General features: G+C 43.7%; 2 protein-coding genes across 5 annotated transcripts in view; one reads left to right on the top strand and one right to left on the bottom strand.

Annotated features, from left to right (window-relative positions):
- Positions 1-812: 812 nt before the first annotated feature.
- Positions 813-7,295, top strand: LOC128764495 (leucine-rich glioma-inactivated protein 1-like). Its single transcript, XM_053874243.1, has 8 exons — positions 813-1,445; positions 1,514-1,585; positions 2,484-2,555; positions 2,625-2,696; positions 3,979-4,050; positions 4,285-4,454; positions 4,919-5,083; positions 5,850-7,295. The coding sequence occupies exons 1-8, from the start codon at positions 1,258-1,260 to the stop codon at positions 6,665-6,667; spliced, it is 1,629 nt and encodes a 542-aa protein (XP_053730218.1). The 5' UTR covers positions 813-1,257; the 3' UTR covers positions 6,668-7,295.
- Positions 7,296-8,154: 859 nt separating this feature from the next.
- Positions 8,155-13,320, bottom strand: part of mark1 (MAP/microtubule affinity-regulating kinase 1) — a 30,793-nt gene continuing 25,627 nt past the window's right edge. For 2 of the 4 annotated variants that reach the window (XM_053874776.1, XM_053874778.1), the window contains exons 13-19: positions 12,824-13,005; positions 12,604-12,695; positions 12,208-12,348; positions 11,894-12,145; positions 11,347-11,373; positions 9,797-9,841; positions 8,155-9,701 (exon numbers count right to left, since the gene is read on the bottom strand). In XM_053874776.1, the coding sequence (XP_053730751.1) occupies positions 9,356-9,701; positions 9,797-9,841; positions 11,347-11,373; positions 11,894-12,145; positions 12,208-12,348; positions 12,604-12,695; positions 12,824-13,005 (1,085 nt within the window). In that variant the 3' untranslated portion in view covers positions 8,155-9,355. The remainder of the gene's footprint in view (positions 9,702-9,796; positions 9,842-11,346; positions 11,374-11,893; positions 12,146-12,207; positions 12,349-12,603; positions 12,696-12,823; positions 13,006-13,320) is intronic. The other 2 variants (XM_053874777.1, XM_053874779.1) reach the window with 1 other exon arrangement.

The raw sequence follows: 13,320 nt of genomic DNA, 5'->3' as shown, positions 1-13,320 counted from the left end.
AACCTCAGTTTTATGAGTTTTAAAAAAGAGGGGAAAAAACAGCGGATCTTTTTTAATTCTATATAGTGCAGTCATGGCTTTGATAGGTTGTGAGTTCCATTACCAGATGATGATGAATTACTTGGCTTAGTACGACACTCATGCTTGTCAAATAAAATTGTTCTGCTTTAGAGTCTTGGTCAATACTAAGGGGAATTCACGTAAAATTATCATTTAGTATAGATGTGGGCAAAGTGCAAACCCACATGGGGCCCTCTGCCTGCATGTGAGGTGATAACAGCAAAACACAATGACATCATACTTATTTCATCATTCAGTGCAATTGTTTTTTTAAGTTGAAATTAAATTATTATTGTTATTAGTAGTAGTAGTATTAAAATAATAGGGGAAAAAATGTCATTTAAAAATAGCATAGTATAACAATGAATACAGAAAATCTCTAAATAAAATGTATATGAAATGAAAGCAAAAACATATTTGAAGCACATGCCATATCACGTTTACTCCTTGTTTTATAAGATTTTAGCAGCAAACTGTAGGAGGAACTCATTTTCTTTTGTCCTGCCGTCTTTTGGCTCGACTGTCCCTCAGAACAGTGACACAGTAATGTGGCCCCTGAACTGATTCAGTGTGTTTGATCGCCGTATGCTGACTGGGACATGATATTGAAGGGTGCTTTTTTTCAAAAGGAAACCTGATAAAAACCTGATATGTGTGAGCGGCTCTTTGTTTGGGGATGAGGTGAAGTGGTGGAGGGGGGCGGGCGGGCCAGCTGTCAGTGTGACAGGAGGGCATCCCCACTCCCCCTCACTCATTTCTACATGGACCAGTCTCCATGGCAACAGAAAGCAGAAAAGGCATTATGTAACTGCCGGGACTGGTGGTGTTGCAGGGTGTTAGGTTGGGTTCGGGGAGAGAGTCTGCGCCTGAGAGCGAGCGTCTCCAGCTGATCCACGGGAGGAAGCCTCCTTCTTCAGGGGAGAGAGGGTTTTCAGCTGAGAGCATAGGCGTGGTTTCGGATGGAGATGCTCCCGCTGGGCTCCCCACCTGCCCTCACTCCGCCTGTCACCGCTCTCCAGCGCATCCTCGGCTGAACATCTCGGCGCGGATCGCACTTCCTCCGCTTCTCTGTGGACGCTGTACGCGCTGCTCCGGTGCGGCGCCCGAGGTGGCGCACTTTCCGCGGGGATAAACGAGCGCGCGGCCTCGGTGGGGAAATCAGCGCGGACCCCGGTTCATGTTGACGCTTCGTAGGAGATGGATTACACGCGCAAGATGCCCAAGCTCTCGCTGTGGATCGGCTTGTTGGTGCTGGCCGCGGTGGCAGTGGAAGGGAAGAAGCCGAGGCAGCCGCGCTGTCCCTCCTCGTGTACTTGCACCAAAGATAACGCGCTGTGCGAAGCGGGGCTCATCCCCCGCTCCTTCCCACCCGATGTCATCTCGCTGTGAGTATGTTCGCGCAAAGGTCGCTTTCCCGCACCGTCGGTGACGACTGCTCTCATTTCCCCGCCAGCTCTTTCGTCAAGTCTGAATTCACCGAGATCCCCAAGGAGAGTTTCATCCACACTCCTGCCCTGCACCTCCTGTAAGAGCCAGTCTTTTGTTGTCCTGCAACGCCATGTTTTCATCTCAACACCGAGGAGGAGGAGGAGGAGGAGGGGGGAGCCTCGTCTGGAATGAGTTCACAAATACACGCCTTTATAAGACACTAGGGATATTCTTATTGACATTAATATCGCTTTTTATACATGAAGAAATCCCCCATGAATGCAGCTTGGTGTTTCTGTTTTTATCATTCATATTTTACATGTAAATTACTCCTACATTTATTGAGGTGAAGAGGCTTTTAGTTATTTTATTTTATTTTATTTTTTTGGATACTCTTCTTAAATTAATCGTTCAAATTATTATAATATTAAGGATTGTAGAGAAACACGTTATTATGCCATTCTCCAGATTTTTTTTTTTTTAATGTGTCACTCAATGAGCATATTTCCAAAGTACGATTGATAAATTCAGCCTAGATTTTCAAAAGAAAAGGAATTAACTTGAAACTCGTTGATTAAAAAAACAAAACAAGTAAATTATTGTTTATTTAACCATGTCATCACCACCGTATTTCAATCCAAATTTTGTCAACAATTCTTGTAAAAACGTGATTTTGATTATAGTTTGCTTGTAAATGATTTCATATATATTTAATGTGTGGTGATAACATGCAAAAAAAAAAAGGTCCTCTTTATCCATATTTGGAACTTGAACTTGCCTTCTGTCCAAACTTATTTAAAAGTGAAAGTTATTTTATGGCAGATCTTATTGAAGGTCAGTTGCTAACAGCCCAGTGGCGCCACATTTTTAACCCATTGTCTGCTGGTGCGATGGTGACCCCCTCCTGCACCAGTGCCAGTGACTTTCACATCTAACAAAGAGCCACTGATGAATTTGGGTCAGTGATGGAAGCTCTTACCGATTTTCCTCTCCAGCCTCTTCACAGCAAATAACCTGGATTCTATCAATGAAGATGCATTCATGGGACTCCCTCACCTGGAGTATCTGTGAGTAAAGAGGACACCTTTCTTGAAGGGAAACACTGTCCCCGTATGCTCACTTCACTTCTCTGACAGATTCATCGAGAACAACCAGATCAGGTCCATATCACCGTTTGCGTTCCGCGGCCTGAAGACGTTAGTGCACCTGTGAGTATTCAGATGAGAGCTTTTTCAGAATCATTCATCCTTAAACGGATAAAAGCTATACACACTATACTTAGTTTTATGTATTGTTATATTATACCAGAGGTTTCTCCATCAGTACTAAACCCCAACATAGCAGACAAGAGAGGATTGTATGTATGTATATATATATATATATATATATATATATATATATATATATATAGAGAGAGAGAGAGAGAGAGAGAGATGTATCAAAAAAAATATATATATATATAAATATATATATATATATATATATATATATATATATATATATATATATATATATATAGAGAGAGAGAGAGAGAGAGAGAGAGAGAGAGAGAGATGTATCAAAAAAAAATATATATATATAAATATATATATATATATATATATATATATATATATATATATATATATATATATATATGCCATCCCTCTTGTACTCAATAGACACCAACAATAGCACTACAAGCTAGTCAAGCTACAACATTCTTTAGTTCACTGTATATTAATACACAACATTTTGAACAAACCGTAAGGTGTTATACTCTATTTTCAGCCATAAACACATTAGTATTTGCACAGGCGACAAGGTTAGACATATATCATGATCATGACAGCTTTATTTATTATTTTAGGGCTGAGTTTTCTAGCTTACTACATTTGTATTTAATGTTGAGTTAAATTATGTTCCGTTAACAAGTCTTGCTTTTATTCAACATTTGCAATTGCAAAGAACATGTAACAGTTAATATCATTGGGGGAAAAAAGACATTTTTCTATTCAGTCCAAGCATCATATTAAGACATATTTTTATTTGTTCCATCTGTCTTCTGGCTCAGCAGCTCCAACAGCAAATGTAATTGCTCCCCTTTGGTCAATAGCTTTCATCATTATCATATTTATAGCTGTGTATTATTCTTAATCGTTGGCCAAAACCAGTTGTAGCTGGCATCAGATGGCCATTATTAAAAGGGCCGGAGCAGCCAAGTGAATTTGGCTGTAACCTGCTCGGTTGTCTGTCTGTCAGTGGCGACCTCTAGGAAGCCTGTAATATGATCGGCAGAACAGTCAAAGTATTTGTTGCAGACAAAGCCATAAAGTTGCTGAAAGGGCAACTCTAAAAATAGTCAGACCAGCAATGTTCCTGCTTTCCTTCTTGCAAGTTGTACACAAGCATTTCACAGCAATCGGGACTGTACTGTAGAGTGGACCGCAACACTCTTGAAGGATTTCAGAGAGAAATGATCACAGTCCATCTGTCCTTTATATTTTTCAGGAGTCTGGCCTACAATAATCTTGAGTCACTGCCCAAAGACTTGTTCAGAGGGCTGGATGCGCTGACAAAAGTGTAAGTATGTGTTACATTATATAAAAAGACTCTCTTACTCTATGTAATGAGAACAATGTGCACCTGCCTATTTATAGAGAGCTAACCTCAGTATTCAGTGTGCGGCCTGCTGGCGCGTGGAACACCATTAAAATTACATGTGAGGAGCGTTCCAGTCACACCGAGCGCCTGGTTGTGACAAATATGAGCACAGGATATGAAAAATAACACCATTATTATTCCCTTTTTTTTTAGAGATTTAAGAGGGAACCAGTTCACGTGTGACTGCAAGCTGAAGTGGTTGGTGGAGTGGATCTACAGCACCAACGCCACCGTGGATCAGATCCACTGTAAAGGACCAAACTCGCAGTTGGATAAGAAAATCAACGACTTGGTGCCGCAATCCTTCGACTGCATCACCACAGGTCTGGTAAACATGTCTGCACTGGCTGTGTACTACACAGCGGTGCAGTGAGAAACCCATGTTGTCTTTAGGACTCAGGGTTTACGCTATATGTAAACAATCACGGCGCACCACCACAGCAACATAAAAGCCACCATAACCTCACAATTATGATCATTATATGATCATATGAAAATTGATTCATTTTATTCTGCTAATTCTTTTATGGCGGTCGCCTATGAACCCGGAACAGGTCGCCAGCCTATCAATGCACACGCAGACAAACAACTGCACACAGTCACACTTGCATGAAAAAATATCCCGCAAGAACTCACTCACTCACTGCATGTACGTGCTGATGTTTCTACTGCTGGTTGTTATAAAGTGCACCCTGCGTACAATGCTGTTAACTCCTCTATCAAACGCCTTTGTTGGGGTTGTTGGTACGTACACTGAAAGTACACTGTTGTTTTCCTCCTCTTCCAGAGTTTGCCTCCTATCAGTCCCTGAAGTTCGAGTCCATATCTGTTGAGGCTTTTACTTTTGGGAACGACCAGTACGTCGTCTTCGCACAGCCCTTCATCGGGAAATGTAGTTTTCTGGAGTGGGACCACGTGGAGATGGTCTTCAGGAACTTTGATGATATTGACAGTAAGTTAAGAGGGTTTTTTTTTTTTTCGTCTGAAGAAACGGTCAGCAGGAAACAGGGAAACGTCAGGAGAGGAGAGTTGGTGAACATGTTGTATGAAGAGCGATATCAGCATGTAAAAAGATCGAGGAAAAACAATGGATGACAAAACAAAAGAGTGAAGTGAAATAAAAAGGACAAAATTTCAACACTGGCAAAAATTAATTCCCAAAACAAGGAATAAATCGACGCCATACCTGAAGACGTGAGGTTCTAAATCCATCCTATCAGCAGAGCGTGTTGTTTTGTACATGTCAGTCACACGAGCACTGAAGTTTCTCCTCGTCTCTCTGAAGAGAACGGTGATCATTTTACATTTAGACAAGTAAAATTATTTATTAAAAATGCATTAATGATGTATTTCAGTTTTAATTCAATCCAACTATAAGTTGCATACATAACAAATATTAACATAATATATAACAAAACTTAGATGTTAGATTTAACTTACAAAACACTGTTGCAGTTCTCCCACACTTACATGACAAAATCCGGAAAATAGGTAGAAATGAATTAATAAATCAAATTAAGCAAATAAAAATTAATAATAAAATAATGGTGTCCTAAAGATTTTGGAAAATATTTTAAATATCAGTGAGCTTGCATAAAACAGAGTGCAATGAAACTGGTGATATCAAGTGACATGTTCTCTTTAATTCAACTTTGCCAATAACTCTCTGCCGATATTTGGATTCTTTTATTTAAATCTAGAATTCTTCTCTCACCCAGGCACATCTACGGTGATCTGCAAGCCGCTGGTGATCGACAACCAGCTCTTCATCATTGTGGCTCAGCTCTTCGGCGGGTCCCATATTTACAAGCGGGACACGTCCGCCAACAAGTTCATTAAGCTCCAAGGCATCGACATCCTGAAAATCCGCAAACCCAATGATGTGGAGACTTTCCGCATCGACGGCGAGTCCTTCTTCGTCATCGCCGACAGCTCCAAGGCCGGATCGACCACCATCTACAAGTGGAACGGAAACGGCTTCTACTCTCACCAGTCGCTACACCCGTGGTACCGCGACACAGACGTGGAGTACATGGAGATCTCCACCAAACCTCACCTGATCCTGTCCAGCAGCTCTCAAAGGCCCGTCATCTACCAGTGGAACAAGACCACCAAGCTGTTCGACAGACGCACAGACATCCCGGAGATGGAGGACGTCTACGCTGTCAAGCATTTCCAGGTCAAGTCTGAGCTCTTCATCTGCCTGACACGCTTCATCGGCGACTCCAAAGTGATGAAGTGGGATGGAGCGCTCTTCAGAGAGCTGCAGACAATGCCCTCCAGAGGCTCCATGGTCTTCCAGCCCTTCTCTATGGGTGGCTGGCAGTACGCCATCCTGGGCAGCGACTACTCCTTCACCCAGGTGTACCACTGGGACGCCAAGAAGGGAGAGTTCGTCCACTTCCAGGAGCTGAACATCCAAGCGCCCAGAGCTTTCTCACCGGTCTCCATCGACAACCGGCAGTTCCTTCTGGCGTCCAGCTTCAAAGGGAAAACTCAGATTTACGAGCACTTGGTCATCGATCTGAGCAACTGACTGGTTGTTGCAGGTTCAACGGCGAGAGATTATCACCCTAACTAGAGGGAGAGGAGCGTTGCTCTTATTTTTCAAAGCCAGTGCATGATAAACATGATAGAAACATCCAGATGAGATGCATGTGGAGTTCAAAGCATGCATCTCAAGTTAGGATAGACATGAATGCATGACATCATCACTTCATCGCAGATGCCCCTCCTCCATCTTCATCCAGTGGAGGGGCCTCTTGTTGTTGTGTTCCATCATCCACGGCCTTGTTTATACATTTGTAGTCTCATATATTTCTCTACGGAATTGAACTCACTTTTTAAACAACTCTGCCAAAAATGAAATGTTTACATTTTCGGTCTTTGCACTTGCACTCGTGAGTGAAGGTTTTCTAAGTCTCGGTGGGACGACAGCAGCGATGATGTTTCTTCTGGAGATTGAGATTTACAATTTGTCACACGCCTCACTTCTCACGTACGTCTGCATCCATGACTTTTTTCCCTGTGTGTTTCAATGAGATTTCTACGTACGGGACGTGAACCTGAAATGTGTTTGGACTAATGAGATTTCATCAGCAATGTATCATCATGATCAAATGACTAATTCTGAGCTATTTAGAGTAAATAAAGGCTTCCATCATTCAACAGAAAGTCTTGTTTATCTGTTGTCTCTTCGCGTGAAGTAAGGAATCACTTCCAAGTTCTTTGAAGCATGTGGGCAGAGTTTGTGATTGAGTAGCAGACACCACCACCACCAATGTCTTAACTATTGTAGTGCTGAATAGAGGTGAATATGTGTGTAAGTCTGTCTCTTATCTGGTCTTAATCCATGCTGCCCTCCTCTGGAGTAGGAAGATAGATTTTAAGGGGGAGGGTATTAAGAGCGTTGAAGATGAAGAGGCTCAGCAGGTTCACTGACATCTTGGGGGGAGACGAGATGCTTCACACCTCCGGTGACATGTTTGCTGGTCTTCAAGAAACGTTACATAAGAGCCTTTTGGGATCATTCAAAATGCCACAAGCGAGCCAGACAACGGAGCTTGAACTTAGAAATTTGAGAATGAAACCCTTCGCAAGAGTGGGCGTTAAGCTACTTGGAGCTGTTGCTGTCTTAAAAATAACACCAGTTATTTCTTACCCTTCTGTGAATACACTTTCTGTCCTTATAATTCCTCTTCTATAGTTGTTTGTTTGTTCTGATATACCTTCAACAAATTTTGATTCATGCTTTTTCCGAGTAAATTGCATTTTTATGAACCGGCCTCACTGTCATATTACCTCCTCTCACATTAGTTGACCGACCTATATTGGAAAAAAACAACGGCTGACCGTTGACGTCTGGTTCTTGTTATTTGACTGCCTCTTCCTCTTCACATTCAAAAGCAGAACCAACCTATATTCCAACCTTCACTCCATGATTATTTCATAGGAAACAAAACACCAGTACATAATAAAAAGTTGGGCGTCATGTGACGCTGTGATCATAAAGAATAACATAAATACAAACAAATAAAATCCTTTTATTTTCTCCAACAAAGTGCACGCCTCAATTCTACAAAGCAGCACATTACAATGTAATGGAATAAATACAATAAAATTCGCTGAATTAAAAAAATCAGAAAGACAAATCAGGAGATACACAAATACCTGCACAATCACACGATGGCAGGATGACGTTTCGGAAGAGGAGACAAACTGCTTCTTTCATGCATCTTCACATTTCCTGTCCTCCGCTCGAGAAGCCAAAGCCCGCCTCGAGGACCAAAACGAACACGAAAGAAGGTGCGCGCTCTCATGTTCGGACACATCACTCTGGAAAACTTGTGCAATTACAGCAGGTCCTCCGAAAAGACTCGCCTCCCTGCTGCCGAGAGAAAATAAAGTGAACACGTTTTCAGTTTTAACTGAAGGTACTACTCAAGTCTATGTGGTGCAACATAGTGTTTCTTTCCTTAGGCAAATAATATTTAACATAAAAAAAGGCGAGGGAACACATCCCTTAATATTCCACAAAATAATTTAGTGCTCTTTAAATAAAATTGAAAACACTATTTCCTTACGGTGGCTCTTGTCCAATAAAACCAGACTGTAAAGGAGAACGCTCGAAGAGACATCAATCATATCAGGAAAACAAATGAAATCCAATGGAAGAAAAAAAAAACAACAGTATCGACAATTAAATTCTGTACAGAACCCAAAATCAATATACAATACAGTACCTGCAGATGTTATGCATACAGTACAATTCTCTTTTTACATAGTTTTAGTACGAGCTCCAGCCTGATCTATATACTGACTTAACACAGGTGGGAAAGCGGCTATTTTAGCGTTCAGTAACTTTAATGGTTAGTCTGCGAGGATAGTAGATCTTTAAAAAAAAAAAGATTGGAAACATTATTGCAGGATGGTCATCTTCATTTGCATACTGCACTGTTACATGGAGGCATCCTAGGACGAAGAGCAGCGGCTGATGGGACAGACGGCTGGATGGCAGCAGGAGGAAATAAAAAGCTGTTCTTGTTCGCTCTCTTGCGATGTCTCTCCGATCCACTACCCTGTACAGTACATTCGTGGCTGGTATTGCACGTGACCAGCCGAGGCCGCCCTGATTCTGCGAGGTGAGGACCTTCAGTGCTGAAGTGTGTCGACACGAATCCAGTGATGAGAAGAAGCCGGGGCTCGGCAGAGGCTCGGTCCGCTGTCACAGCTTGAGCTCGTTGGCGATTTTGCAGGCGATGTTCTTAAAGGCGATGGACGTGCCTGATATTCTCTTGAAGCGCACGCCGTTGAGAGAGAGCCGCGGCAGCTTGCACACCTCCATCTCCCACTGAACCAGATTGTCCTGGCGAGCGTCGCCGTGGACGCAGAAAAGGAGGAAGCGTTCGCGCTGCTCGTAGTCGCAGCTGTTGGCGTCCAGGACCTTCCGGATCTCCCTCATCATCTCGGCGGGCTCCATCGACGAAGTGGTTTTCATGCTCCAGGTGAAGCGCAGCGAGCGAGGCTTGGAGTCCCGACCCCCGTCGTCCTTGGTGTCTCCGGAGGCGCTCCTGCGAACAGAAGGTGGACGGAGGGAGGAGGAGGAGAGAGGCGGTGAGGGAGGAAGAAGTCGGTTACAGTGAAATCCACCAGAGGAAAATCTCACCTGGGGGTTTCTGTCCTGGCACTGGCCTCGCCCTCACTAGGAACCCTGAAAGGAACCAGGAATAGACTGTTATGAGCTGCTGAGGCCAGCCACACCTCAGACAGAGACGGGGAGCAGGCATCATGCCAGGAAAGAATCCACACTTTCAAGTATCAAGGATCAGAGAACACTGTGTGACCCCCTTTGCACCTGGCATTTAAGGAGATGTCTGATTTCCGACTACATGATACGTGCACAAAGTGACAGAGGGGAAGGGCGCTAAAAAGCTATTATAAACAAGCTATTTTCACCAGTTTTCACTCGCCAAGACATGACTGTGTACAGGTGTGTTCCACCATATGACGCTTGTTTTCCGCAGGACTCCACAGGGCTGTTTACAATCAGGCTTTCAGCCGGGGTCTCTGACTTTTCAGGGTAAAATCTGCCCTCAACAACACAACCAGGCTTGTAAAGAATACGCACGTAGCTTGTTAAATGAGAACAGCTGCCAGAAATGGCAGCACTATGCCTTTTACTATCATGATAAAAATTTATAAAATAAAAATTTGATTCAGCTGAAATTTTCTGCAACTAACGGAGGCCAGAACGGTGTGTTTTCATTGTGTGAACAGAAATCCACACAGCAGTTAGTGGAAGAAACATAGGCTTCAGCAGCAACTATTGTTTCACCCAGTACTTTAAATCTAAAAATGCAAGAGTGATAATAGCACATTTGCTACCGAGTAGGGGGGAATAAGGAGGATTCTAGGGGCCCGCTGACAGGCCGCTAATATAATCATGACAATGACAAAATCATAAGACACTCAGTAATAAACTTATAGACAGCGAGTAGAGGCTGAGACAGCTGGACGTCTCGAAAGTTAGGCCGTCAAAAAAGAAGGAATAAAAGCTCAGGAAAAGTTCTTTTATCAGCAGGGTGTGTTAGTGGGAACATTAACATTGTCATCAGCTAAAATTCTCGCCATTTAGCTCACATTTCTGAAGGTAGCTCGAGATTTATTATCGATTTATTTATGGCTTTCGCTGTATAATTACAAAACATGACATATTAACACATTGACAAAAACATTGGGCTGCACAGCTCAAAAACTGAGGCATGCTGGAACAGGGCCCATAATCCCCGGCGGCACCGTGTCGCCCACAATGATCAATGCTGTCAGTTTAGGCAATTGAAAGAAAGGAAGCAGGATTGTGATCAGATGCCTCAGAGGTGAAAGGAGCTGATGTCCAGGACTGGACGGATGCGGTCTGATACCATCATGCCATTATCGGGTCACACTTTCATGCCAGGTGTAAGTGGGCGTCTTGGTAATGTGGTCATCGATACACAACTAGACCAGCCGGGGGAGTCGGAAGTAGTGAGGCAAATTTGGAGGTTAAGTAAAGCTGGTGAGATTTGGTCTCCAGGCGAGTGACGACACACGGGGAGGAAGTACACGGTAATGACAGAGATGTCAGTGGGTCAGGTGTGGTGGGGCAGGTACAGTAGGAGGACGGGTGCTGCAAGCTTTTTTCATTTTTTTTTTTTTTTTGTCTTAGAATTCTCCTACCTCCGTGTGGACCTGAAAGACAGAGCTCTAAGCAGGAGAGAAGGAGAAAGAGTTGTGAGCCGAGTGGGCCAGCGTGAAGGTCAGACACAGAGGTGATGACTGCGTGAAGGAGCAGCAGTGGTGACTTCCACACACACGCAGAGAACGTCTCTCATTCATTCATTTGTATCCACTGAACTACACAATATTTGGTGGTATTTATTTAAAAAATAAAGAGGAGAGATTTTAATAAAATAAAAACGTAAAGAAAAGTAAAGGACAGATTCCTGTTTTAGATACAAACCTTTGTCTACACTTAAGATTAAGGGACATATGGAATCATATAGATACTACTTATTCCTATGTATATTAGCAGCATATTAGACAGCAATTATACCACATAAATCTTGTTAAATGTGACTATGTTTTACCCTGGATTGGTCAACAAAAGTCAACTCTTAACACCATAATTACTGGCTATTGACAGTAAAAGGCGAGTTCCCCAATCCTAAGTGTGACCCACACTTTACCTGAACGTGTGAAAGCATTCTGTGTCTTTTGGACTGACCTGCGAACAAACTTGGAGGTGATCTTGCTGATGATCCCGGTAGATGTGCCCCGTCGCTGCTGAGCAAGAGCTCCAGTATCATGTGACAGCGTGGGTGAAGCTGGAGGTCCGTTGTAAGTCGCACTGCGCCGGTCTCTGAGCTGAGCACCGTGAAAGGTGCTGCGACTCGTGGTGCCACGGGGGAAGCGGTTCTTCTCTGGGGTACTAATACTGTGTGCGGACGGTGAGGTGGAGGGACCTCTTGGAGAAGAGCTGCAAAAAAAACAAGTCAGACGTCACCCAAGTCTCATTCTCTCTCGTGTGTCCAGTCATACCTCGATTTAAGCTCCGTGTTGTCGTCTATAGGGGGCAGTGTGCTCTTTGAAGGATGCCCTGACGCTGACATGGACTTGGTGTGACGTGGGCGTGTCGAGCTCATAGCAGTCGAAGGAGTGCTTCCAGACACCTCAGTTAGACTGAAGGAGAGACAGACACGTAGATAATTATGGGCAAAGTTAAAGAAGACGCTTCTTCAGCAGCTGTAAACAGATACTCCGGTACCAAACTGCAGCAGACATTATGACTAAATTACTTCTACTATTGGCAGAGAGGAAACAACTGAAAAATCAGTTGTTAAGCTCTTGCTGCCGTTGTCACAATAGCTTTGTGTCTGAATATCAGGGGACTGAAACATGAGGACACTGCATCTGATCCCTGCTAAAAATAGGTACCTGCTATCTTTGCCATTGGGAATCGCCGAGTAGCGGTCAGTGGACGACCGTTCACACACATACGTGTTCCTGCGAGTCATTGATCCATTTGTCTATGGGGAGAATATTTCATTTGAGTTTTGCATAGAGAGGCACTTTTTTTTTTTTTTTGACCGAATGTGTTGCGGTGCAATAACGTACATGGGGTTCGGACACAAACTTCTATCCAACACTTGCTCACCCCAACAGCGCTTGTTGTTTTCTTTCTCTCCTGCACTCCCAGCGGTGACGCTGGAACATCTCCTTTTGAAGTGCTGAGCTCCAGCCGGCGGGCTCCATCCCACTCCTCCCTGTGGTCACTCTCCACACTTAAGGCTTGGCCGCGCCTTGTGTACGACACTGCCGGGGGCACAGACGGACCAACTGGGGAGGAAAGAAGTAAACGTCAACCACCTGACAGCGACGTTTCCACACCAAAACAAGCTGGCAGTAAAGCTATATGATCTGGCCATTCAATGGAAACTCGTTTTATACGACATGAAGCAACAGAAGTGAAGCATCACAAGGCAAAGCTGTTCTCTCCTCATGCTGTGAGGTGCTGTTCCTGAGGGAGCTGCAAGGAAGCAGCCAGCCAGCAGATGGCGCCACACAACTGGTCCCACAAGGCATGAGGGGAAGCCGCTACAACTAGCCCAGCATCACAGATGTTGAAACAACTCCTCATGACACAACTCGAGT

This window comes from Synchiropus splendidus, chromosome 9 (assembly GCF_027744825.2).
Source record: "Synchiropus splendidus isolate RoL2022-P1 chromosome 9, RoL_Sspl_1.0, whole genome shotgun sequence".
In the NCBI taxonomy this organism is placed as follows: domain Eukaryota; kingdom Metazoa; phylum Chordata; class Actinopteri; order Syngnathiformes; family Callionymidae; genus Synchiropus; species Synchiropus splendidus.
The sequence above is the reverse complement of the archived record's forward strand: the minus strand, read 5'-3'. Positions and strand labels throughout refer to the sequence as shown.